The sequence below is a fragment of the Brachyistius frenatus genome, unplaced genomic scaffold (assembly GCF_029030835.1).
Source record: "Brachyistius frenatus isolate BFR_SWC_R1_liver_20210118 unplaced genomic scaffold, ASM2903083v1 Contig_122, whole genome shotgun sequence".
NCBI lineage: Eukaryota > Metazoa > Chordata > Actinopteri > Embiotocidae > Brachyistius > Brachyistius frenatus.
This window is the reverse complement of record NW_027210721.1, coordinates 305,750-332,024: the sequence shown is the minus strand read 5'-3', so window position 1 is coordinate 332,024 and position 26,275 is coordinate 305,750. Positions and strand designations below refer to the sequence as shown.

The 26,275-nt window shown below is 42.5% G+C and overlaps 2 protein-coding genes across 5 annotated transcripts in view; both read right to left on the bottom strand.

Moving 5' to 3' along the window:
- The window catches only part of LOC138629840 (WD repeat-containing protein 70), a 39,069-nt gene extending 33,945 nt beyond the window's left edge, over window positions 1-5,124 (bottom strand). Inside the window, exons 1-7 of the mRNA XM_069713800.1 lie at window positions 5,042-5,124; window positions 2,612-2,665; window positions 2,447-2,530; window positions 2,278-2,374; window positions 1,948-2,158; window positions 1,248-1,307; window positions 763-896 (exon numbers count right to left, since the gene is read on the bottom strand). Coding sequence (XP_069569901.1) covers window positions 763-896; window positions 1,248-1,307; window positions 1,948-2,158; window positions 2,278-2,374; window positions 2,447-2,530; window positions 2,612-2,665; window positions 5,042-5,066 — 665 coding nt within the window. The 5' untranslated portion in view covers window positions 5,067-5,124. The remainder of the gene's footprint in view (window positions 1-762; window positions 897-1,247; window positions 1,308-1,947; window positions 2,159-2,277; window positions 2,375-2,446; window positions 2,531-2,611; window positions 2,666-5,041) is intronic.
- A 2,175-nt stretch (window positions 5,125-7,299) lies between these two features.
- cplane1 (ciliogenesis and planar polarity effector 1) lies at window positions 7,300-26,066 on the bottom strand. 4 transcript variants are annotated; one of them, XM_069713758.1, is made up of 50 exons: window positions 25,778-26,066; window positions 25,582-25,688; window positions 25,365-25,500; window positions 25,163-25,282; window positions 24,673-24,905; window positions 24,461-24,564; window positions 24,225-24,381; window positions 24,009-24,112; window positions 23,614-23,796; window positions 23,159-23,408; window positions 22,860-23,060; window positions 21,957-22,750; window positions 21,651-21,841; window positions 21,299-21,379; window positions 21,045-21,209; window positions 20,372-20,539; window positions 20,062-20,290; window positions 19,813-19,943; window positions 19,494-19,711; window positions 19,250-19,414; window positions 18,809-18,956; window positions 18,617-18,726; window positions 18,371-18,520; window positions 18,155-18,266; window positions 17,581-17,896; window positions 16,400-17,491; window positions 16,018-16,169; window positions 15,864-15,937; window positions 15,711-15,775; window positions 15,156-15,429; window positions 14,174-14,545; window positions 13,401-14,069; window positions 13,208-13,323; window positions 13,036-13,120; window positions 12,882-12,936; window positions 12,206-12,340; window positions 11,253-11,321; window positions 11,080-11,165; window positions 10,776-10,938; window positions 10,419-10,684; window positions 10,204-10,309; window positions 9,831-10,019; window positions 9,434-9,476; window positions 9,188-9,319; window positions 8,942-9,110; window positions 8,784-8,839; window positions 8,511-8,702; window positions 8,052-8,182; window positions 7,690-7,946; window positions 7,300-7,511 (listed from the first exon to the last, which is right to left on the bottom strand). In XM_069713758.1, exons 2-50 carry the CDS (start codon window positions 25,660-25,662, stop codon window positions 7,344-7,346), a joined length of 9,663 nt encoding a protein of 3,220 aa, XP_069569859.1. In that variant the 5' UTR covers window positions 25,663-25,688; window positions 25,778-26,066; the 3' UTR covers window positions 7,300-7,343. The 4 variants fall into 4 exon arrangements, with proteins under 4 accessions (XP_069569859.1, XP_069569858.1, XP_069569860.1 ...); XM_069713757.1 differs by having other exon boundaries at window positions 25,967-26,066; XM_069713759.1 differs by having other exon boundaries at window positions 16,018-16,166; window positions 25,967-26,066.
- Window positions 26,067-26,275: the final 209 nt, after the last annotated feature.

Genomic DNA, 26,275 nt, shown 5'->3' with positions numbered 1-26,275 from the left:
CGTACAATACAATGATAGTTAACTATCTCATCAGAGGGAGATTAGCAATTCAGGTCGATATCAAAGAGCATTAACATCATTAACACAGCAGGGGGCAGACGGGTAAAAAACAAAACTTGCACTGAAATGCAAATGTGTGTGTGTGTGTGTGTGTGTGTGTGTGTGTGTGTGTGTGTGTGTGTGTGTGTGTGTGTGTGTGTGTGTGTGTGTGTGTGTGTGTGTGTGTGTGGTCAGAGGAACAGTTGACCTAAACAGCACAGACTTCTACATGAAGTTTGTTAGCAAACCAAACAGGCTACTGGATCTCAGAGTAGTCACATTAAATGTAGCGTACATTTTTGTTAATAAGGGGAAGCCTGCTGCAGCTCAGACCACTGGTTTCCAAAACCCCCAAAATAATTCCATCTTTGATGATAGCTTCAATGAAACAGAATAAATAAACAAGCATGCACACACACACACAAACACACACAAACACACACAAACACACACATATCTTCACCATCTGCTTCTCAAAGCCTCATTTTGCATGAAAAGAGAGGATGTCACAGAGTTAACATGAGGCTCAATGATGCTCAACAAATGTGTGGGCGTGTGCGTGTGTGTGTGTGTGTGTGTGTGTGTGTGTGTGTGTGTGTGTGTGTGTGTGTGTGTGTGTGTGTGTGTGTACACTTTGGCACACAGAACTGCAGTCAGTGCTCTGGATGTTTGCATGAAACTAATCAAACACATGTTAAGCAACTGTGTGGATGTTCCACGTACCACTCGCAGGGCTGCAGGGACCTGAAGGCCTGCAGAGCCTGGTCCATCCCGGCAAAGTCCCAGAAGCGCACATCGTAGTCGTAACCGCCGGTCACCAGACGGGCTCCGGAGGGGTCCAAGCCAAGAGCTGATACCTGAGGAGAAGAAAACCTGGTTTAAAACAGCAACCTGCTGCACAAGGCCGGTTGGCTGCTGGAAATATTTGATGAAACAGTCATCCAGCCTCCACTGACAGCAAAAATAAACAGAAGACAAATATTTACAGTTCCGAGTTTTAAAACGGCAATCGGCGCTGGATCTGGATACCAGATTCAAAACTAAATGTGAAAGACGCACAGCTGCTCATTTTGCAAAAATTCAACACAAAAGTTGGAAAACATTTAGTGAAAATCCAATAACTGATGTAGTCTGAGTGTGTGACCTTAATGTCAATAAAATACTCAATAATCAGTTTCTCCATGGAGTGTTTCGACTGAAGGCCTCACCGTCTTCGTGCCGTGCTGCAGAGTGATCTCATGGGTGTCCGGAATCTTTTTCACTGGATTCTGGGCCGGAAAATTACGATGAATAAGAGGAAAGGATAAAAGAAAATAAGACTTATTTAGATGTGTAGTTATGATGTTTCATTTCACTCAGTTACATTTTTACAGGCCATGAAACTAATAAATTATCAGCTGAGAATTACTGAGACAGAACAGATATGTAAAAGGTTTGGATGTCAGCTGTTTATTTATTTTTACTTAATGGTGTAAATGCTCTTAATGTAGAAAACAATGCTTCACCACACTGATAGTAATGTCAATAATTTAAGATGTTTTTCACATCTGTGGCATTTTGGTTTTAGAGTCCACACAGAAGAGGCAACACGTCTGTTGCATGTTATTATTCTCATCCTGTTTTACACTAACCGGATTATGTTTCCTTGTGCTGCCATCTAGTGGTGAGAATTTAAAACACCTCAAGCACAGAATCAACTCCTGTTTCCGGAGGCTTCCTCCAATAAGGGTGGCAGCAAAATCACAGCTGATTGAACTATTTTAGTGCTTCAGGTTCTGTGTGCGCAGAGTCATCGTTAACGTTAGTAACACGTCTGCTTAACATTTCACACTGAACAAGTAAAAACTGGAGGACCAAAATTAAATACGACATCATCCACTGGTATTAAATGGGACATTTCATACATACATCATCATCATCATCTTGTGCTTCGTCTTCATCATCATCCTCATCATCATCACTGTGAGCCGTGCTGCCTGTGTAACCTGGTGGAAGAGGAGGTCCCACGAGCTCATCATCATCCTCATCTTCCTCCCGGGCTCCATGTTGAAGAGGCACCGGGGGTCCGATGAGCTCGGAGTCGGACCCACTTTCACCGCTGCTGTCAGTCTGCTGCCCTCTGGACAGGAGACAAAACGTTTTCACACAAAATAAACTTCACACTTATGTTAAGTCGGCACATCAGATGTGTTCTTTTACTGGCAGGCGGCTCAGACTGCGACTGAGGTTTCAACCTACCGAGAAGCAGCAGCTGCAGCTTTGTGTCTCTGATGTTGGACGGCTGGTTTGGAGCTCTGCCCTTCGTCCTCCTTCTGACTCCCCTTGTGACGCTCCTCTAAAGACGCAACACTTATAATTACACTCACGGTGACAACACGGCTCGTCACACCTCGATGAACCAACCTACCGATGACGCGCTGATTCCTCTCGACGGCTGTTCGCCGCGTCTGTTCAAAGATGGCGTCGAGGTCAAACGTGCGCGCTTTCTTTCCTGAAAGGCAGAAACAAGACGTACGTGATGTTCGACAGTCACAACTCAGCTGATTTTATCAGAGAAGAATTTAGTACAAACCGAATCCAGAGAATCCCATAACGGATCCAATATCTCCGTCGTCGCTCGTCATGTCTGAAGCAGAAAGAAGTGAGAACATAGTTTATATCTTTGTTCATTAAAACAATAGTTTCCTCTTCACATCCGTTCTGAACGATGCAGGAGACAAAAGGATGTCTGTTTATTATCTGTCTATTATCTGTTTATCATCTGTTTATTATCTGTCTATTATCTCTTTATTATGTTTATTATCTGTCTATTATCTGTTTATTATCTGTTTATTATCTGTCTATTATCTGTTTATTATCTGTTTGTTATCTGTTTATCATCTGTCTATTATCTGTCTATTATCTGTTTATTATCTGTTTATTATCTGTCTATTATCTGTTTATTATCTGTTTGTTATCTGTTTATCATCTGTCTATTATCTGTTTATTATCTGTTTATTATCTGTTTATCATCTGTTTATTATCTGTTTATTATCTGTTTATTATCTGTTTATCATCTGTCTATTATCTGTCTATTATCTGTTTATCATCTGTTTATTATCTGTCTATTATCTGTTTATTATCTGTTTGTTATCTGTTTATTATCTGTTTATTATCTGTTTTATCATCTGTTATTATCGGTCTATTATCTGTATTATCTGTTTATTATCTGTTTATTATCTGTTTATTATCTGTTTATTATCTGTTTATTATCTGTTTATTATCTGTTTATAATCTGATTATTATCTGTTTATTATCTGTTTATTATCTGTTTATTATCTGATTATTATCTGTTTATTATCTGTTTATTATCTGTTTATTATCTGTTTATTATCTGTTTATTATCTGTTTATTATCTGTTTATTATCTGATTATTATCTGTTTATTATCTGTTTATTATCTGATTATTATCTGTTTATTATCTGTTTATTATCTGTTTATCTGTTTATTATCTGTCTATTATCTGTTTATTATCTGTTTATTATCTGTCTATTATCTGTTTATTATCTGTTTATTATCTGTTTATTATCTGTTTATTATCTGTTTATTATCTGTCTATTATCTGTTTATTATCTGTTTGTTATCTGTTTATTATCTGTTTATTATCTGTTTATTATCTGTTTATTATCTGTTTATTATCTGTTTATTATCTGTTTATTATCTGTTTATTATCTGTTTATTATCTGTTTATTATCTGTTTATTATCTGTTTATTATCTGTTTATTATCTGTTTATTATCTGTTATTATCTGTTTATTATCTGTTTATTATCTGTTTATTATCTGTTTATTATCTGTTTATTATCTGTTTATTATCTGTTTATCTGTTTATTATCTGTCTATTATCTGTTTATTATCTGTTTATTATCTGTTTATTATCTGTTTATTATCTGTTTATTATCTGTTTATTATCTGTTTATTATCTGTTTATTATCTGTTTATTATCTGTTTATTATCTGTTTATTATCTGATTATTATCTGATTATTATCTGTTTATTATCTGATTATTATCTGTTTATTATCTGTTTATTATCTGATTATTATCTGTTTATTATCTGATTATTATCTGTTTATCTGTTTATAATCTGATTATTATCTGTTTATTATCTGTTTATAATCTGATTGTTATCTGTTTATTATCTGTTTATTATCTGTTTATTATCTGTTTGTTATCTGTTTATTATCTGATTATTATCTGTTTATTATCTGTTTATTATCTGATTATTATCTGTTTATTATCTGTTTATAATCTGATTATTATCTGTTTGTTATCTGTTTGTTATCTGATTATTATCTGATTATTATCTGTTTATTATCTGTTTATTATCTGTTTATTATCTGATTATTATCTGTTTATTATCTGTTTATAATCTGTTTGTTATCTGTTTGTTATCTGATATCAGATGGACAGAAGAGGAGCTTTAAGGCTGCAGACTTTGGGGAACAGTGGTGAATATATTTACTCATTTTTTAACATTTTAAAGACCAAAATCACAATAATCAACAGATTAATCAACACTAAAGATGTTTGTTGTTGATTTAACAGAGTGCAGAAACACCGAGTATGAATAAGAACATAACCTTCCTGTTATAGTGGATTAAATATCTTTTAATAACTTCAGTCCCAAACATCAGGTGGTTTTATTTAAACTATCGATCTACCAACAACATCTACAGCTGTATATCAACAACACGTCGTTGTTTTCAGGAGGTTTTTAGGTCTTTAGGTTGAGGATGTGATTGTTAACAGAACATTTTATTGTGCAAACAAAATACGAACAGAAGAAAATTGAAGTGAAGCTAACAAATAAGCTAGCAGCAGCAACAACGCGTTTCTACTGTGAAGATAAAATAATCTGATAAAACAAGAAGAACACCGAACTGAGTTCATCCTACAAACATATTCACGTAAACCAACTATGGCAATACAACCTTACATAGAGACAAAACGTAAACAGTTCCTACCTTCATCCAACTGTTTGGGATCCATGTTTTCAAATACGTCGTTACCTTTGACCTCCGGAAGTGCTTCTTCTTCTTCTTCTTCTTCTTCTTCTTCTTCTTCTTCTCGTCTGCCTCGTGTTGCGCGCGCAGCCCCACAGCTGCTCCTCCCAGGGCGCGCGCTGTTTTACTGGCGCCTCGTTGGAGAGAAAGTCCCGTGAAGTTATTAATCATGTTATTAATGTTATATTATTATTATTATTATTATTATTATTATTATTATTATTATTATTATGAACTAAACTTGTTCCTGCCAGGGAAACTCATTATAATAAAATAAGGACCCAAACATGATAAACATAATAAAGTAACGACCCAAACATGATAAACATAATAAAGTAACGACCCAAACATGATAAACATAATAAAGTAACGACCCAAACATGATAAACATAATAAAGTAACGACCCAAACATGATAAACATAATAAAGTAAGGACCCAAACATGATAAACATAATAAAGTAACGACCCAAACATGATAAACATAATAAAGTAACGACCCAAACATGATAAACATAATAAAGTAACGACCCAAACATGATAAACATAATAAAGTAAGGACCCAAACATGATAAACATAATAAAGTAACGACCCAAACATGATAAACATAATAAAGTAAGGACCCAAACATGATAAACATAATAAAGTAACGACCCAAACATGATAAACATAATAAAGTAACGACCCAAACATGATAAACATAATAAAGTAACGACCCAAACATGATAAACATAATAAAGTAAGGACCCAAACATGATAAACATAATAAAGTAAGGACCCAAACATGATAAACATAATAAAGTAACGACCCAAACATGATAAACATAATAAAGTAAGGACCCAAACATGATAAACATAATAAAGTAAGGACCCAAACATGATAAACATAATAAAGTAACGACCCAAACATGATAAACATAATAAAGTAACGACCCAAACATGATAAACATAATAAAGTAACGACCCAAACATGATAAACATAATAAAGTAAGGACCCAAACATGATAAACATAATAAAGTAAGGACCCAAACATGATAAACATAATAAAGTAACGACCCAAACATGATAAACATAATAAAGTAACGACCCAAACATGATAAACATAATAAAGTAAGGACCCGACCCAAACATGATAAACATAATAAAGTAAGGACCCAAACATGATAAACATAATAAAGTAACGACCCAAACATGATAAACATAATAAAGTAAGGACCCAAACATGATAAACATAATAAAGTAACGACCCAAACATGATAAACATAATAAAGTAACGACCCAAACATGATAAACATAATAAAGTAAGGACCCAAACATGATAAACATAATAAAGTAACGACCCAAACATGATAAACATAATAAAGTAACGACCCAAACATGATAAACATAATAAAGTAACGACCCAAACATGATAAACATAATAAAGTAAGGACCCAAACATGATAAACATAATAAAGTAAGGACCCAAACATGATAAACATAATAAAGTAAGGACCCAAACATGATAAACATAATAAAGTAAGGACCCAAACATGATAAACATAATAAAGTAACGACCCAAACATGATAAACATAATAAAGTAACGACCCAAACATGATAAACATAATAAAGTAAGGACCCAAACATGATAAACATAATAAAGTAACGACCCGACCCAAACATGATAAACATAATAAAGTAACGACCCAAACATGATAAACATAATAAAGTAAGGACCCGACCCAAACATGAGATCTGTCTCTGAAATGGTTTTGGAGACATTCAGCTTCGTGTCCCGATAATATAATATGAGAGACAAACTGTTTGATGCTAAACGCTCCAAAATCAGTCAAACATTACAAACAGTTTGTTGGATCACAAACCAACCTGGACCACATGAGTAGGTCTTCTGAGGTCTTGAGGGAAACTCACTGAAGACACAAAAACCATGACGGGAGGGAAACTACTTCCAAATATTTAATTGAGGACAGTCAGTATGTACAAAAACAAGGTATAGATGTAGAAAACTTTACACACAAATAGCACAAACCTACATTTTCAATACAAACATATTCTATTACAAATTATACCATAAAACTTATTACATCACTTGTCATTTATTGCAAGCTTACTTTAACAAAAACAATACTTTTGTGATATTTAATATCTTTGAAAATTATATTTATTTTATTATACATATTATAACATCTATCATCACAGTTTAAAACACTTCTGAATTTACAGTATTTGCAAAAGGCACAGAATTGGTTGGTCATAATAGTTTTAGTTTTCCGCCTGCTGGCTCTGTTTCCTCTTTCCTTGAGACACTGAAGCTGAAGGATGTTCTGCCGCCACCATCCTCTCGATAGCAGCCCAGTCGATTTCACTGAGGCTGCTGCCGTCGCTCCCAGAGAGCTCGTCCAGCCAGTCCAGCCCTGAAACACCGTCGTCCTGCTCATCCAAAACATGAGAAATGTACAACAGAGAATGAAAACCCTTTAACATTAGTGACACGGATGCAACACCACAGCAGCACCGTCATCAGACAATCATCTGAGACACTGAGGTTCTTTTCTATCTGAAGCAGTTGGATTGTGATCGAAATGAAGCGCTGACGAATGAGTCTTACCGTGTTGGACCGTTCTCTGCTCTGCAGCCTACTCGGCTCCATCTCTTCTGTCTCCTCCTCTCTGGTCGGCTCCCTCGGGTTCCCTCTTCCTGCAGCAGTTCCTCCTGAGAACCTGGTGTTCGTCCCCGTCTTCCTCTGGTGTCCAACATGGCGTTCCTCCCTCTGGCTGGCCGTGTGCGGTTCGCTGGGTCTCTTTGTGTCGGTGAGCATGCCACGCCGGGTCACCTGAGACAGACGGTCCCTTGGCAGAAAGGTCACTGAAACCAAAAATCACACTTGCTCCTTAATTCATGGAAATAACTGGAAAAACGTTTATGGAGGTCCATATTTTGTACAGGTTAAGTTTATTATCGTTATGATACCTGGTCTATGAAGTCCCAGCCGTCTGCGGTGACCCTCTGAAGATCCCTGAACTTCAGCAGACCGTGGACGAGGGAGGGGCGGAGCTTGTCCTGATCGGGGCTTAAGACTTCTTTTATCGTTGGCAGATACACTGTAAGCCCAGAGAAGAAGAAATGCCTCCATTACCATGTAAGGTCATCATCTTATTTTCTTAAGCATAGTTAAACATAAACGATTCATGCCATTATTCTTAAAAGAATCCTCATTTGAGTTTTAGAGCGTTGAACTTTTAGAAAACCAAGTGATTAAAAAGGGTTCACTTACTTTTTCTTACCACTGTGTTTAATTACAAATGTTTAAAATGAACATCGTTGTGGAGTGAATGATGAATTAATAATGATTAGAGTAAATGCTAGATCTGAGCACGATTATTATTTAATGAGAGAAGATCCTGGTCACACGACTGCTGCAGAAGGTACCTGCGAGTGGAGCGGAGGAGTGGAGCGGAGGTGGAGCGAGTGGTGGAGCGAGTGGTGGAGTGTGGGGTGGAGGTGCCTGCAGCACCTTCAGCCTGTGAACAGCTTCGTAGGCCTCCAGGAGAGGTGAGAAAGTCACTGGCCAGAGAACAAGCATCCCGGGTCCTCTGGTTGAACTGCTCCAGAAGCATGAGCCTATTAAATCAAATGGAGTCTGACAGTTTACACGTGCACACGCTTGCCTTTTGGCCACAGACGATGTAAACAGATACGTACTTTTCTTTTTCCTCTCTGGTTCTCCAAATGGATTCTCCATTTCTGTTTCTTGATTGCTGTTAAAAGAGGGTGAAAAATAATGTGGATGCAATATTAAAAAAATACAGGAGAACATTGAAGGTAAAATCCGTTGTAGTAAAGAGGCAACCATCTCTCACCAGCGCTGCAGAGGAAGAGAAAGGTTTGCGCTCCCTCTCTCTCAGACTCGCTCTGTGTTTGTGATAAACAGCCAGTCTGTCTCGTTGTTTCCTCCTCATCCAGGTCCTCAGCTCCCTCCTCTCGTCCTCTGGGACTCGTCTCTGCGACATCTGCGGCTGCTCCGGCCTGCTGTGGGTCAGATTACTTTTTCATCATTTTTGGTTCAGTAGCTAAAGAACAGCACTCGTTTTTAGTCGGCACTCTACCTGCTGTGGTGAGCAGTCTGTGAAGTGGACAAATCCAAGTCGGTAGGAGATAAATATCCTTCCCTGACCAACTCGTCTAACATTTCTGCTGTATCGGATAACTTAGTGTGACCTAGATTCTCATCTGTCCATCTACAGATAAACAGATAGAGGGCAGAATAATGTCAAATGGAAGAAGTAGTACAGCACAGCAACAACAGAAATTCTCAAATCGAACGATTAAAAGGCAAATTTATGTGAACTTACACGTGCGGTATCTCGTATTCTTCAGCAAACTGATCTCTCATTCCTGTAGGTGAAAGATAAAAGAGTATTTTTTTTACATTATGACTAAAACTGTATCTGCAAGAGTAACTAACATCACTCCAAGGTTAAACAGGACGCCAGTCATCTATTAGCAGACTACCAGAGAATAAGAAACATTATTTCTCCCCAAGCCCAACTGATTTGGAACAGAGACATTAACAGTGGAATATAAGAGTGATTGAAAAATCCAGTTAAATCCAGTTGTTATACTAGCCAGATGTTTAAAGGTTCAGCATGTAGGAGTAAAATAATCTATTCACAGTAATTATGTTTTTCGCACTGCTCCTTTAATGTGGTTAATTTGATTGAGAAATGTTGAGATAAATTGCATCTTTACTTGGCGGGGTGTGACGGTGGAAGGGACCAGCTCCCTGACTGTGAAGCCAAGTCGAACCATGAAAGGAAGGCTTCCTTCCAGAACTGTAGGAGTCACTATGAACCACGTATTCTTCTTCTCGACTTTCGTCTTCCACTTCACAGGCACTCGGCTCAGGTAGAAGGTCTGGATCACGTCTGGGTGTCTGTGCTGTTGGAGAACATGCAGCTGATGTTAACGGAGCCTTACAGAGAGTTTTTTTTAAACAATATGAACACGTTCTACACTCTTAGACCAGTTTATGTTTCTTATATGGTTTTCAGGGATTTGCAAAGTCATTTGAAATACGATGCAGTTATGGCTTCCATTACCGATGAATAGTTTTCGGTCCTACCTTGATGTGGAAGAGACAGTCTGACAGTTTTCTTCACTGCTGTGGTAGCAGGAGCATTAACATCAGGAGCCTTGTCTCGGTTGAGCTTTTCATTAGTGTTCACCAGCTACAGTCACACAGCAGGACAAACAAGGAAAGATCTATTACATAAACACCTCAGCCTTAGAAGTCAGTTTGCAAACTTGGGTGACATTCATAAATGAATGCTTGTGTACCATCCTGGAGTTTGAGAAGTCCATCTCCAGATGATCTGCAATGTTCTGCAGAGCAGCCAGCTGGACATCCAGCTCAGACAGGCGAGAGGAGAACCAGACTATAGAAGGTGAGGAGGACGCTCTGTGAGCTGAAACGCTCTGGGTCTTTATAGCTCCACAAATCTCAGAGGCAGATGGATCGACCACGTCCCTGTCTGGTGGAGGGATTCTCTCTGAAACCGTACTGGCCTCAACATGGCTGAATGAAGGAGACTCCTCAGGGATATCTAGAGTATACAAAGATATGCAGTACATACTGCATGTGACTGTATTCACTATAGAGAACTGTATAAAACCTTAGTATGAACAGATAAAGACCTGGATGAGTGGTGGCTGCAGCAGCACCATTCCTGATCACAGAGGTTGCAAGAAGATGAAGCTGAGCAGAAGTGGGTGAAGAAGGGCGGATGGAAGAAGCATCTTGATGCTGCATCACGTCCTCCAGATCTAAGACACTTATGAACTGACGGCCACCGAGATCCTGCAAGACAACAACAATAAAACAAAGAAAATGTAAAATATCCATTACTTTAAGTTATCCCTTGCTGAAATGTGGTAAAAATAGTTTGCTTGTGTTTTCCAGATGTGGTGCTCGGTCCACCTTCAACGTCTGGACTCTCACCAGAATAGTCTCTGGTTCTTGTGGGGTCTCGTCTGATTCTTGAACACGGTCTTCACTCGACATCTGGACATGAAGTGAACTTTGTGCTGGATGAAGAAATCACACACAGTGTTTAAATAAACTCACCAGAAGCAGTGTGTTGTTCTTGGACCCGTAATTACACAACAACTTACAATTAGGGCTTTTCTGCATCACAGAGCCCCGGACGGACTCAGCTTCACCCACAGACGTGGGAGGACGCGCTGCAAGAAAAGGAATCAACACAGGATTACTTTCTCTGATCCTGTGTTTTGTTTTCATGAAATCCAGGCAACACATGTCACGCTATTGTTATCCAAGGAATTATTTTTCTTTTCGTTCCTTATATTTAAAGATATTTAATAATATTTATAATAATATTATTATTATAGATAGATTAAGAACTGCATTTTTGGAGGCTTTATCATATTCAAAAACTCATGAAAGTTGGTACACGATGGCGAAAAATTTCTTATTTTAATGGAGTCACGAGTGGGCGTGGCCAAATGGCTCGCTGGCGCCCCCTAAAGAGTGGTGGACATGTGTATCACACCGAGATGTACAAAAAAGTTCTGTGCACTCTTAACATGTTTGGAATTAAAAGTCATCAAAATAATTTGTTTTTGTTAATCGGTGTGCCCCGTGGCGTGGCGGCCAAAAAGTCAAAGGGGGGGATCGAACCCCAAACCTTCTAGATGAGTAGCAGCAGTGCTAACCACTACAGCAACAATCTTCCCAGGAGTTAGACTGCATTGTGACAAGTCTTTGCTTCACTGCAACCTATAACTCTACCGCCCATGAATATTCATTTAAATGCGACCAAAATTGCCAGAGACATTCTTTGGATAGTAGATATACGTGTTTTCAAGGAGGTCTGCAGTGATATTAAATATCTATAAAACTGCAAGCGGGAATATGCGGACCCTCGTGTGCTGCACGTCGGGGAGCCGGTGGCCCCGACCCACTGGATCCCCGACGTGCAGCGTGCGAGGGCCGCAGATCACTGCTTGCAGTTTTAATATTAATTTCTGATTGATCAAATATGTAAACTACAAACACAAAGCAGAAACTGTGTAAAACATGAATTCTAACCCAAACACTAACTCACCTGGGTCTGTGTTGGTGAAAGCATCATGGCGCTCTGGGGGTCTTTTACATGTGGAAGCAAAGGCGTGAAGCTCAGCGGAAGTGGACATGGCTTTTATCAACAATCTTTGACCAGTCAGTTCAGTGTCAAAGGATCCTGGAAGTTAAAGAGGAGCAGGTCAACAGAACTATTAATGGCACATACTGTAATTATGTTCCCAAATGTCTGATCAGGAAATATACTGTGTGTAACACAGTATGTTGATAAACTGCATTGAAAAGAATTTATAGATGCCGTTTCAGCAAACGTAGGAGCCTTTTACTGAGTTCAGAAGAGGATATTTATCTTCCATTCATTTTGCTTTAGTAATTATACAAGAGAATTAAGAGAAACTTTGGTCGTTGACATTTCAAATAAAATGCATTCATTTTGTATGAGCTGCTTGTCAATCAAACAAGTGCTGTAACACTCTTCTAAATTCAGTCAGTGTAACTTGAATCTTTTTTCTATCCTCCCTCTGAGACCCGGGGGTGTGTGTTTCTTGCATTTTTGACAAATGACAAAAAAAAGAAAATTGTGCATTTTAACTGGCAACATACAAGAGCTGAAGTGGGGACCGAAAACCATCTGAATATACAGAACATAGTTTTCTCCATGTTAATGTGTTGTGTTGTGTCGGCGTGTGTTTGAGACTGACCATGTGGGACAGTAACATCCTGTCCAGCGAGGATCTCTTCAGCAACTTCAGCTGGCTAAATACATATTGGAGCAAGCATACAGTTTGATGGTGGTGTAACAGCTCAATATTTGTAATGTCAAAATGCTTCTTATTAGAATTGATATTGTTCTACCTCTTGAGTCGGGATGATGGAGTCATTTGGTCTGAATGTGACCTCGATTTTTCCCGCCTTCTCCGCTCTCTCTCTCCTCTTCTGCCTATAAACAAAAAGTGAATACAGTGAGTCAAATAATTAGTGATTAAAAAAATGTAGCCACTAACATTAAAAACAAAGATGCAATTGCCTCTTGCTGGATTTAGAAGTGGCCCGTTCAGTAGTCTGGTTGGCTCTAAGCAACTGCAGCTCTTCCACTGAGATGAGACGGGTCGTTTGGGTCAGAGGAGCTGCCGAGGACATCATCTGTGGCAGATACAGAGCTCTATAAATAAGGAACAATGTAATGAGAGCAAATCTAAAAATCTTAAAACTCTGCTTACCATTCTTGGTCCTGACTCAATATGTAGAAGCTTGATCACAGGTGATTCTCTCACTGGAGCTGCAATAACAGCAGCAGGTACGGAGGAAAACGACACCGGTAATCTAGGGAAGGTGATGTTGCCGTGTGGTGCAGGTTGGATGTGCACCAGGCGAAGGCCCTGCATCGGAGTGTGAGCTGGTAAAACAGGAGAAAGCAGCGGGAACTCTTGGCCTCTGGATTGCTCTGATGCCCAGATGTGAGGCTGAGAGTTCCTGAGACTTGAATCATGTGGAGGGTTGAAACTGAGTTGTCTTTTTGGAACTGAGGAGAAATATATATTTTCTCCACCGGCCCTCTCCGAGGTGACGTGGTCGCTGTGTTTGAACTTGTGCTGATAGATGTCAGGGTTGGTAGTGAGCAGCGTCTGCGGCCGTTGGGCTGACGGATGGTGTGCGGCACTCTGCTGCAGCAACCGAGGACGGCGCAGCTGAAGTAACTTCAGGCCCAAAAGCTGTGGAGCAGAATCATTTGGTAAAGTACCATTTGAGGGTAGTGACACAGGATTACTGTGAATAGCGTGACTGGTGTCAGTGGTGGCCAGGAGCCCCTGGGAGGAGGGGATTAACCCCCTGCTCTGCCTCAACTGAATGTCTGGCGACTCCGCCTGGACGGACAGTGGCTGCATTTCCTGTAGAGAAGAGAACTCGTATTCAGCTTTGTAACACTGTGATGTAAGTCATGTTTACACAGAAAGACAATCAGTCACAAGTGAATCCAGCATCCCAGCAGTACCTGATAATTTACACCGGCACCGCTGGCGTTGGAGGGTCGACCTCTGTTGGTGTGATGCTGCTCGGCTGCTGCACAGCTTCTCGCTGAGCTCTGCACGGCAGGCTGATCTGCAGACGTACACGCAGCTGTACGACTGAACTGGGGGTTGTTGGATCCTGGATTTGACACAAATGCCTGGATTTGAGGTGCCACAGAGATGGTAGTTTGAACAGGTAAGGCATTTGGTTCAGGGATGGGGTTGGTAATGAAAGATGAGGGCACAGGGGGGTGTGAGGAGTTCATGTCTGGCTGGGCAGTCGAGCTCTGCTGGACAAGTTGTAGGTTGGAAAAAGAAGCTCCCAAAACCTCGCTCAGACTCATGTAGTTGATATGCTGAAATAAAGGAAAAAAACACTCAGTTAAGAGTTGATGTTTCAGTGCAATCTTTCTGGAGCTGACGCTGCTTAGAGCAACATGTACACGTTGCTATGACAACACCGGAAGTTAACCTACGCAAGTTTCCTCGCTTCTACTTTGTGATGTTGAGTATTTTTCTCTTTGACTTGGTTAAAATACATTTTCCTTGATGTTAGCAAAGTGAAGTCATTGTCATGTTGCCTTGTTATATTCGGGAAGTTGAAAAGTTGTATTGTAATTCACAATCTGACCCAGAAGTTTTCTACAAGGCGCCAGAAAGTGCAAGGCGACGGGCAAAACAGCAGATTTCATGATCCTGCCTGATATTGTACTGCTGGTCTACCAGGTGAACACGGTAATAACTGATGAAGTTAGCTTATTAAGTACTGTTATACTTAGATTAACAGGAAATTGTGTTTGTTTCTATGTTGTTTGAGCCTTTGAACGCTGCTCTCATTTATTTCCTAGTTTTACGGTGTTCCATGTTACCGCTGCAGTAAAACTTGAATATGGACATCAGTACGAAGCGTGGACTCTTTCATGACCAGAGGGGGCACACCTTTCTTTTGGGTTGTTCTGTTCTTACCTGAACCAATCTGAACAAGTCTTCACCCAGACGCTGTCTTATTGGTGGAGTCTGAGTGGGCGGTTGCTGATTGGAGGCTGTAGAATCAGCTGTGGAGCTTCGTGGCTGAAGGGCTGGAGGATCAGCAGCTGTGTTGGGAAGCAGCACTCCAGTCGAATCCGAAGGTTCTGTGTGAATCGAAGCTTCAGGCTGGGCGGGGGGAGGAGCCGGGGGGTGTGGGGGAGCGGGGGGGTCTGGCTGTGAAGGAGCATGTAAGCCTCCAGCATCACTGGGCCTTAAACAATAACAACATTATATTCAGTTCTCGTTGTTCCAACAACAAACTGAAGACAAGACTCATTATTTAGTTTCTTTGGTTAAAGGCAAGTGTTGAAGAATTAGTTAACTAGACTAATAACTAGTAACTAGTAACTCGTTAACTACTATGATAAGACTTAAAATATCAAAAAGATGCAGAACAAGCTTCTACTGTAACTTTGGTAATAACGCTTTACAGTAATAACTCGACATTAACACCGTCATACATCAGTGAATGATTTTAAATTCAAAACTCACTGAGATCTGAAACTGAACATATCTCCAGCTTCTTCTGAGCAGTCGAGGTCTGCGAGCTTCAAACTCTGAAAAGGAAAAAACAACAATCATTTGTGTCATTGACAACCTGAATGCTACATGTGAAGACTGGGAAGATGAAGTGTTCATATTAACCGTTTCAGGTGTGCAGATGTTCCCACTGGAACAAGAGGATGACTCTTCCAAGCCCTCACTGTCACTACGTTTACCTACAGATGTCACAGATATTATTTAAATATTCTGTTACATTAAAGCAACTTTCGTGATCCAATATCACTTCGTATCTTACCTTCTTTTTCAGGTGTAACGTCTAAGTCAGCGAGAGACAGCTGTTGTGAACTGGACTGTCTCTGCTGAGCACCAGAGATCGGTTGATGCTCGTCAGTAAGGAGAGGCGTCCTGTGAAATGTCAGCTCCTCCGGTTCATCTGTACGAGAACTACTGCAAGCAAAGAAATGTTATATGAATCCATCACATTCTCATGTATCCGGTAAGTACAAAACAAAATAAGCATAGTTTAAAGATTTGTGTCTTTAGCACATAGAATCACATAATCTCCCACCAGACCAGATTCCATTTGCCCTCCTATATTCTGAAATGAACTCGATGTACGTGTGCTAGTTTCCAGCTGGTTCAGTGATGTCCCCTTGTGAATAATACAGAGTACTCACATGGATAGTTCTTCTTGTTGCAGATTGTGATGGAGACCAGTGATGGGAGTGTTGGCTGATCCTGGGTAACCCGTATCAATGCTGCTCTCTCTCTCCACCTCAGGTTGCAGAACAGGAGCTACAGTCCATTGCATTTCTGAAGCTGGAATATGGGCGCTATAGCGGTCGGTCGCTAACAGAGCCGTGTACCTGCTCTGCAGCAAACTGAGGGAAGTGAGGACGGCAGGTGCCGAAGCTTTGACACGTATCACTACTCCGTCATCAGCTGTTCTTTCAGCTTTTCCTCCTTTATCTTTCTTCTTTTTACCATGATGTCCCAGCAGCACTCTCCTATCAGCCCAGCGTACCATCCACTCCAGCAGCCGGCCCAGCTCTGGAAACTGAGCCTCTAATTTAGGATCCAGGCCCTGCTGCAATTCTGCCACAGCTTCCACAGACATGGAGGAGCCAGATATGAAGCTGTGTGATGGCTGCCTCGGGGTAAAGGCCCCTTGAAGAGGGCTGGTTTCAGAACCAAAAGGGGCTCCCTTCACTCTGCTTTGCTGTCGTAGGCCAAACAAACCTTTTTGCCTCCCGGCTCTCGGTTCAGGATGAGAGCTGACAGAAAGGCTAGTCCTGGATATGGGAGCTTCACTCCAGAGAAAGGAAGCTTGCAGCTCAGGTGTTGTACCTTCTTTGCCGGGCTTGTAGCAACAGCCCGCTCTGAACACAGGTGGATCATTGCCTGAGTACTTCCTCGATGGATGGTGTCCATCTTTTTGACGACGATGTATTGTAGTGAGCACATCAAAGGTGAGAGAGTGCAACTCTCTCTCCCTCAGCTGACAGCTGAAGCCCTTCAGCAAAGGAAGCTCAGTGCTAGAGTCAGCTACATCTGGACTATCCTTCTCTAGCACATAGCTGAGGAAGAGCTCCAGGAAATGTAGATACTCGTCATCTTCCAGCTCAAACTCCCAGGTGCCAACCACTGGTGGGGAGGGTTGCTCCTCCTTGGCGTCACCTGGGCGACCCTCCTCTTGAATGACATTTTCAATCTTAATAGCAGTCTTCTTTGCATGCTCTCTTTGCTTTACTTTTTTCATTATTTTTCCCCTTAAAAAACAACACAAGTGACAGAATAAGCACCAACACAGACATGAGACCTCAGAATAATGTCAGTGCTGTGATTCCACACGAGCTACCTGGTCACGGCTCTGCAGCGCTGCTCAAGAGAGATCGCCTCGGACGTGTTCTCTGCTGTGTCTCCGTCACTGCAGACCGGAGGGAACCCAGCGTCCGTTAAGGTGCTGGTGCTCAGACTTGTACCCAGCGACAGTTTCCTTAACATGGCCATCCCGTGTTTGCTTCCCCTGTCCTCCTCTTCCTCTTCTTTCTCCCACAGATGGAGCACAGTTGGCGCCAAGTGCCGCTGCAGGCGCGCCAGATGTTTCCTCCTTTGCCTGAATTTGTCTTGAATCAGAATCATCATCGACTCGTCCACCTCGTCTTTTTCCCCTTCTGGAAAGCAGTATGATGCAAATTAGCATGCAGTGATCATGCTGAATGTAACCAATACTCAAAATACAAAGAATGGTGGCGAGAACATAAATTATTCTTGTTGGCTGCCACAACTGGACTTCAGATTCTAATAGTTCAAAAAGGGAAGTCAAACAAAAGTTTAAGTGAAAAAACAAATTCGTATCTAAAAACCTGCATTTTTTTTTAGGACTGTACAGTATTTCAAAGCAGCTTGGCAATCAGGATGAGGGTTCATACCAATGACATTGCATTGCCTCAGTCTCTGCAGCAGTGAGTTATACTTTTCTCTCAAAGGGACTCTGACAGACTCTTCCTCCTCTGGGAAGGCTCGTACCAGCGTGTCTGCCACCTGTGAAGAAGAACAGCCAACAATGAGGAAAAGGTCTCACTCAAGCTCCGTCTGTTTCCCCATAACGTGCAGCATGTAATTAGGAAAAGGAAAGAAACCGTCACCAGAGACACGGCAGGTAGTTCCGACACCAGGCTGAGCAGAACGTCCTGAAGGATTTCTTCGGCATTGAGGAAGCAGGAGAAGGGCAGAAAGCGACGGGCCCAGCGGAGGGCATCAACACAGGCAGAGGTCACATCCTGATCACCGGAGATCTGGGGGACGCAAAAAACACGAAAACTTACAGGACGGCACTGGATGAGGATAATTACACATTAACATGTCGCACACTCGAACAAAAACGTTGATACCTGTTCATTTCCACCCTGCTGTCTGGCAGTCTGATACCTCCGGCAGTAAATAGAGAGCTGGTCCCTGACATGCAGCATCCAGCATAAAGCACACAGCTCCCTGAAACAGACTAGTGGCAGAAATATAGTTAAGAAGTGCGATCTGAATTAGATAATTGATTATGATGTCTGTGATTTGCTGTGACATCTTACCAATAGTCTGAATGGTGTCTGGGTCCAGGCGACCGTCTTTGTTTGGCCCCTGTCTGAAAAATCCACCACGGGTGATGAACTTCATCAGTCCCTCTGGGAAAGCCTTTTCCTCTTCAGCAGCTGATGCGTAGGAATACTTCTTCTTGATCTGAAAATCACATCAGACTTGTGTGTGATTTGAGCTGGCTTGGGACTTCATACTCAATCACTGAAATCACCTCTTCTTTATTCTAATTTTCGTATTTGCAAGATGAACCAATTAAAGTGTAGCAAAGTAGAAAAGTTTGTGCACTGAGTGAAAGTGTTGTAAAGCTGTTAATCTGAAATCATAAACTAAGAAATAATCAGTCCTTCATGAAGACTCATGAAGCGCCAGCTCTGTTTGCAACACTTACAGATCATTTCATCAGATAGAAACTGGTGAGCCCTGTGAGGAGGTACCTTGTGCAGGAGGTGTCTGGCACGGCGTAGATGGCTGATGTACCACTGGGCAGCAGGATGGCAACAACGACCAGACCTCAGAAGTAAGAGTAACCTTTGGAGAACCCCAGAAACTTTGTGCCGACATGCAACTTCTGCAAACTGCCCCGTCGTCCCTATTTGGTCCTAAAAATGAGACGCGTACAAAATTTGATCACAGAATTGAAACGTATTGTATGTAAAAATCAATCTTCTATGACTGTACCTGTGTGTTGGGAGAAGGCTGGGGGCAGTAGAGAGGGGGGGAAGGCAGATACAGTCCAGCGGGCACCAAGGTAGGCAGAGAAGAACACAGTTCTTTGGCTGTGTCCAGCAAGGAAGACAAGGGGGAGGACATAACATTCACCCCCGCCATGACTGAAGCCTTCAGGACATCCTGTATGGAAACCTGCAACAAGTCCCAGTCTTCTCCTTCCAAAGGTTCTAGAAAAAGGAGTAGAAACACCACTCAGATCAAAGTACAGGCTTCTTTTACATGTTCTGTATGTGCTTATAGTATCTCACGGTTGTCAGGTCTCACTCACCTGTAAAGCTCTTGTCACCATCTTTATCTGTGCACTCTTGGGAGTTACTGCCAAGAAGACACTCCAACTCAGCCTGAAAAATGCTTTGTGGTTCTAAAACTGTTGGCAGGTGGAGCTCTCTCCTCCTGAGCCTGTTAGAAAGATGTCATGTTCACAAAAAACGCATTACGTTAAAGTCTGAAATGGAACTTAAGCTATTCTAGAGTTGGCAACATCATCTACTTGTTGGTTATATGTTTGGAAACTGACCGGGTGACGTGGGAATGCTCAGTGTAGCTGGTATAGGCCAGGCTCAGGGACACTGCTGTTTTCCAGTCCCCCAGATGATAGGCCAACCACACGGTCTCAGGAAGCAGACCCCCCAGCAGGAGGAGGTCCTGGCAGTAGTCCACTGTCCATACTTCTGACAAATGCTGCTGTCGAACTGCTCTGGCCACCTCCTCCTGGCACAGCGGCACCACACGTCCAACGCTTGAGGCTGAGGAAAGACACGTCAGCAAACAGCAATACTCATGAAGGAATCCTCTGTTTAACTGACGAGTACGTTTTGGAAACTCACCGTGGGGCAGATGTAGTGGGGGAAGGACGGCCACGTTGTGAGGGGGCAGGATGTAGAGCGGTTGGTTGGTGAAGTAAGAGGCCATGAATCTCCCCAGCGTCTGAATCACTGCACAGGCTGCGTCACTGTGAAGGTCCGTCAGCAGCTCGGGGCCGGTAGGGGAACCTGCTGCAGGGGTCATAAATAACACGCCGTCCTTCCACAGTAGCTTACACTTGTTGTATAATCAATACGTAAACGCATGGCTTCATGGTCGGCCCTCGTGCACCTCTCTGACATCGTTTTTTCCAAACCAACAAACCCACATTCACTCTCTCGTCACAGATGGGTGGAGGTGAGAGAGGAGCGGGAACATGTGCTTCTCTTTCTGGTCCTCCTTTGTGGTTACTTATGTATTTGTGACATTTGTTATGTGTACAGCCCAATGTGACACGATGCAACGCCGACAACGAGCACATTTACAATAACGTTAAATAATAAGCAACATACCTGTTCAAAATAATACATTAATAAAACATCCTGCAGTTAATATATTGGATTATAAGTAGTGAAAAAGATATTACTGAATTTAAAAATCAAGTCATACTGTAACCTTTTGAGTTGCTGGAGCTACTTACAAAACAGTTCCATCAAATAACTGAACGATGAAAATGTATTGTTGATTATGGCTGACCTGTCGTGCAGGTCATGTTGTCCTTGTGGTGTTCAGCCCTGTGCAGTATCAGCTGGGCCATGTGGTCGCCGAGCTCCTGGGCTTCTCTCAGATGATACTGCGACAACAAACTATACAGGAGTGCCAGACAATGCCGCATCTCCTGGAAGACTCTGCGATTACAATCTGACAGAAAGATGATTATTAATATCTCAGACTGAGCGCGAGCATACAGTAGGGGAGTTTAATGTTCAAACAGAAACAATGGTTCTTACCGTTTTTCCTCTCCTGACACATGTGTAACCGCCATGTTTCTGCACTTTTGGGGTACAAGCCACACAGGAAGAGATGTTCACCTGGGGGTACACGAGATATTCATACTCAGACACTCTTTGACCGTTCATTTCTTTGACTTGAGCCAAAGTTAAATTACTGTGCTGCAACTTTATATTTGGTTCGTTTCGAGTTCATTTAAAAAACTGAGTCCCTGAGCACACAGTTCCTTTTGTTTTTCATCTTTTACACATAAAACAGAGCTTTTTTTTTTTTTACAAAGTCAATGTTTGATTTTTTTTCTGTATCTGGCACCATAACCCCAGTTAGATAAAGAGTTCTTCTGTTTCAGACCTGGGTAGCTCAGCAGTGCATGGCCCTCTTCTAGCTTCTCTCCTGTAGCCTGCAGAGCTGTCTGGATCTGTGACATGATCACCGACAACCGTTGCTCCTCCTCCTTCCATCCATCACAGCCTTTAAAGCTCTTTAGTTCCTCCATATAATGCAGGGTGATATCGTACACCAGCTGCCACACTCCAAACAATCTGGTCAGAAGAGAAAATCAGCACTCCTCTTAGACTTATATTCAAATGATCCGTGATATGACAAGGCTGACATCTGGTGAAACGGTTAACCCTTTGCTCATAATCATGTCTGTACCTGCTGGATGGTCGCTGGGGAACAGGTCCAGCCTGATGTACTGAAATGGATTCTTCCTCTTCCTCTTCCTCATCCTGCAGCAAAGGCACATGGTACACATCTGAAGGCCAGACCTGTGCTGGCTGGGAAGCAGTTTCCTTGTTTGCAGAGGACCACACAGTTCTTTGCTGCAAGCTGTATGTGTGGTCGAGAGAATCAGAGACCAGCTGCAAGATAAGCATGACTCTGGATAGACTTTGAGATGATAAGTGACAGTGACTGCTCTGGTCGGGGTCAGGAGGAGGAGTCAGAAGAAGGCGTACGATCTGTTTACTGAACTCCACCACCAACACCAGGCAGTGTGGCCCGTCGGAGGGAGGGCTGTCCCAGGGAAGGAAGGATAGAAGGGTTTTGATGAGGAACAGGAGGCGAGTAGAAACGAGGGCATCCTTTTCTCCTGTGTGGACCACAGAGCTGGGCATCAAATGGAGTAAAGCAGCAAATCGCACCACACAGCAGAGTGTGTGCTTCAGCAGACGAGCTCTGTGCTCCACGGCGTTTCCCAGAGACAAGCCAATAGCCCATGCTGTTAGCAGCCTACTCTGGATTTTCCCAAGTTCACGACAAAGAGGAGTCTTCCTCTCTGTCTCAACAAAGTCTTTTTCATAGTCTGGGCCAGTGACAAGTGCGGTGTCATTGTGAGTGTCCAGGGCATGCAATGTGTCAAACATTGAGGCAAACTCCAAACGACCACCATCCTCCACATGAGAGCCAGCAGGAGGTCCATCCAAATCAGAGTCATCCTCAAACAAAGCCTGGAATCCCACAGACACAAAACAACCACCACACCTGAATAAAGCAATTGATACGGCAGTCATGACACATTTTTTACTGAGTGTCATCTCATAATACTATCCGGCTGACCTGTACACTTTTAAGAAGCTCCTTGGTGCCACCCAGTGTCCGCTGGTCCAGCAGGAAAAGTGGCAAAGAGGATCCATCTGTGGCTGCTGAAATGACAGATTCTGTGTTGGAGGGTCCAGATGTAACCGTGGGGTTGAACTCTTCGAGGCTGCTGTCCAGATTCAAGCAAGACACCGACTCCAGCCAAGCCTTCACGAGAATCTGAAAGTGATGAATGCAAGTAAACTTATATTGCCAGGAATTGTCCTCCAAAGAGAACAAACAAAGATTGCTACTGCTACGAGTCTCTGGCTACTCACCTGGGATTTATCCAGCGTCCGGCTGGCCTTCTCGAGGTCCTTGCTTGTATCCTTTAGAAGCGTTTTTAGTAGCAGGGCAGGAGAAGGCCTGTTTAGCACCTTCATAACTGAGGCCATGTAGCCATCAGACACAATGAGATAGAGCAGGCGTGGATGCCAGGTCACAGAATACCGCTGCCTCAGGACATCCCGCACAGACAAGCTGGAGCTGGACAGAGAGGGCTCCCCCTTCCCTGCAGACACTGGTGGTCTGTAGAGAGAAGCATGGTTCGTGAAAAAAAATTTCACTAAACAATTTATAATAAAACATCACGTTTCACACTGGATTTATATTTCATTCATGCCTCAGATAAGTAAGGAAATGACCTGACTGATGAAAACTGAAAGTAAAGCAATCAATAGTAAAGACAAGCATGAACACATGACAGGCAGAAAAGCCTCAAATTATAATGTACCTGTAAGAGACCAGAGGGTGCAACGGCAGGAAGTGTGCAGGGCCAAAGTCGACATTGCAACCAGAACTTGATAGAGTGAGAAGCCCTCCAAGGCGGGCCAGCATAAGAAGGGAGCCTCTCTTCAGTACACAGGCCAAGAAAAGGCCTCCAGGTGACCAGCTGACGCTGCCCACCCAGTAGGACCTGGAAGAGAAGATATGTGAAGACCCTTTTTAAACATGTACAGATACCGTTGTTTTCTGTTGCAGCGCTGGGATGTCATCACGCAGTGCTTTACTTCATGCAGCTGCAGTCATGGATCTTTGCCACATTTAGACAGACGTTGACCAAAGTTAAAGTGTCGGACTGCTGCGCAAAAAAAACATCAATTCCCATTTTCACTTCTGCATACTGACCTTATATATTTAGAGGGGATATCCATCTTCGGGCTTCCACATCCTCCGAGGCTGCTTGATATGGAGACAAAGTTCTGTGTGCTCACAAAGAGAACTTGTGTCGCCTGCATTCCAAAACAAAAAAAACATATTTTGATTCACATTTCCTGAAGAACAATGGACCATAAAGAAAATGATTAAGATGTTAAAATAGAAATGGAGAAGCCTGCTGCTCACTTTAGGCTTTCTCTGGTTCAGGACCACGGCTAACAGGCGGCCGTCAGGAGAGAAGGCCGGCACCAAGGCCCCTCTGGACTTCACTGGCTGGCAGGGTGGCGTGAGGCGGGACATGGGGTATGTCCTGGTGGCCCACTGTATGCTGCATCCTGCAGAACTATTAAGACAAATATGCATTTTTAAGTACTATAATAACCAGTTAAAGTCCTGAATGTTACACAGACCTGTTCGCTCACCGCACTCTCTCATAGCCTTCTTTCCACTGAATCTTAAGGCAAGTGATGATAAGCTTCTTCCCAGATGTGAAAATAAAGGCTGACAAGCAGGTATCACCCATAACCTGAGGGAGATGAGATGAGATGAGATCTAAGGCCTGTAGAAAACAGGAAATCAAGAGCAGGTCCATAAAATTGTGCCATGAATGAAGTAGTCAATTCACTCAGCAGACCTCCGTCTTAACAAAGATGGTGTGTTGGGATGCTTCTTTGTTTTGTGAAGAAGGGAAAATGGTTTCCTCGAGGGGCTGTATTTGTGCCCACTGTCCTTTAACTGGGCCATCTCGCAGTCCTGTCAGATCCCTCGCAGACAAACACTCCCACAGGAACACTTGCCCAGTTATGGCTGCCAAGAGCACACACATCCCGTCCCATGAAACCTGGACAGACAATTTTGTGGAATTCCCTGTAAAAAAAAAAAAAAAAAAGTACTGTTGAATTAGGATTCAGGAATTCACTGAAATACATGAACAATCTGCAGGCTAGATCCAGGAGAGAAAAGGTACCTGCACATCTTTGGGCTAGATGGCACCTTTATGCAATATAATGAAACATGACACTGTCCACACACGACGCTCACAGCGATCCAAACTGATTGGACATTACACCACCAGGCCTGAACTCGTGCCAGATGACCATGCAGGGTCTTTATGAAGTACACACCTTGAGCAGAGGTCATTATCTCAACTACTTCTGTGACTGCAGCAGCAGTCTTCAACAAATCTTTATCCCTGTTCCACAGAAACAGTTCTCCAGAGTCCAACAGGCCACAGAGCCACATGCCTGAAAAACAACAAAACATATAAGTGATGTTCGATCACAACAGACAATCTGGTTTTTCTCAGAGTTTCTACAATAAACTCACCATTACTGGATGAAGCCATCGTCACCACACGGGTGAGCAGAGAGTGGAGTTTAGGAGTCCTCTTCTTGGTGCGACCAGACACCAGATTGATCTCACTGATCCGTTTGTCATCTAACAGGAACACCGACTCCTTCTCCTGAAGAGCAATGAAGGTGTCATATTGTGAAGAGGGAAGCCCAGTTTCAGTGTCTCCACCTCAGTGTTGAACCCTCCTCACCTGGCCGAGCCAGCAGAACCGCGGCCAGGGCTTCTTCCGTTTGATGCTGGATGACAAAACGACCTCCAACTTCAGCTCCATGTTTGAAGAACTACATCAGTTCAACTCTGCAGCGAGACTGGAGGAACATGTTCAAGTTGGTTGAGTGACAAGCAGCAACGAGAAGAGCGGACATGTAAACCTTCTGATCACCTACACAGGTTGTTATCAGCGTTATTATGACGTCAGTGTTTGCCGACTCCGTGAAGCACGTGACCAGCTGGAGGTTCCTCTGAACTGGACCGTTAACGAGCGTTAGCCACGAAGCTAACTTTACCTCATGCGCGTTGTCTTGGTCCATAAAAAAGCCTATCAGACGCATTTTAACAGTATTGACGACACTCACCGGCGACGCTGACATCAGCTGGTTGGAGGATGTTACTATAACCGTGGTAATGTGATTTTATACCGTAGATAAGCCCGAGAATATTTCGAAACTCCCTCCGCTTCAGTAGCCAGAATGGTCTCCCATGATCCTCTACGAGGAAGCTTCATCGCGTTGCCGTGGCAACGTCGGGAGGCAGCCGACGCGTTGTGGGAAACAGGAAGTTTAAAAACCCTTAAATCAACAAGTTTAACCCCTAAAACACGAGACTTTTTACTTCGAGGCATCTTACCGACAGTTACTGAACTTCCAGCCTCATCAGATAAAAGC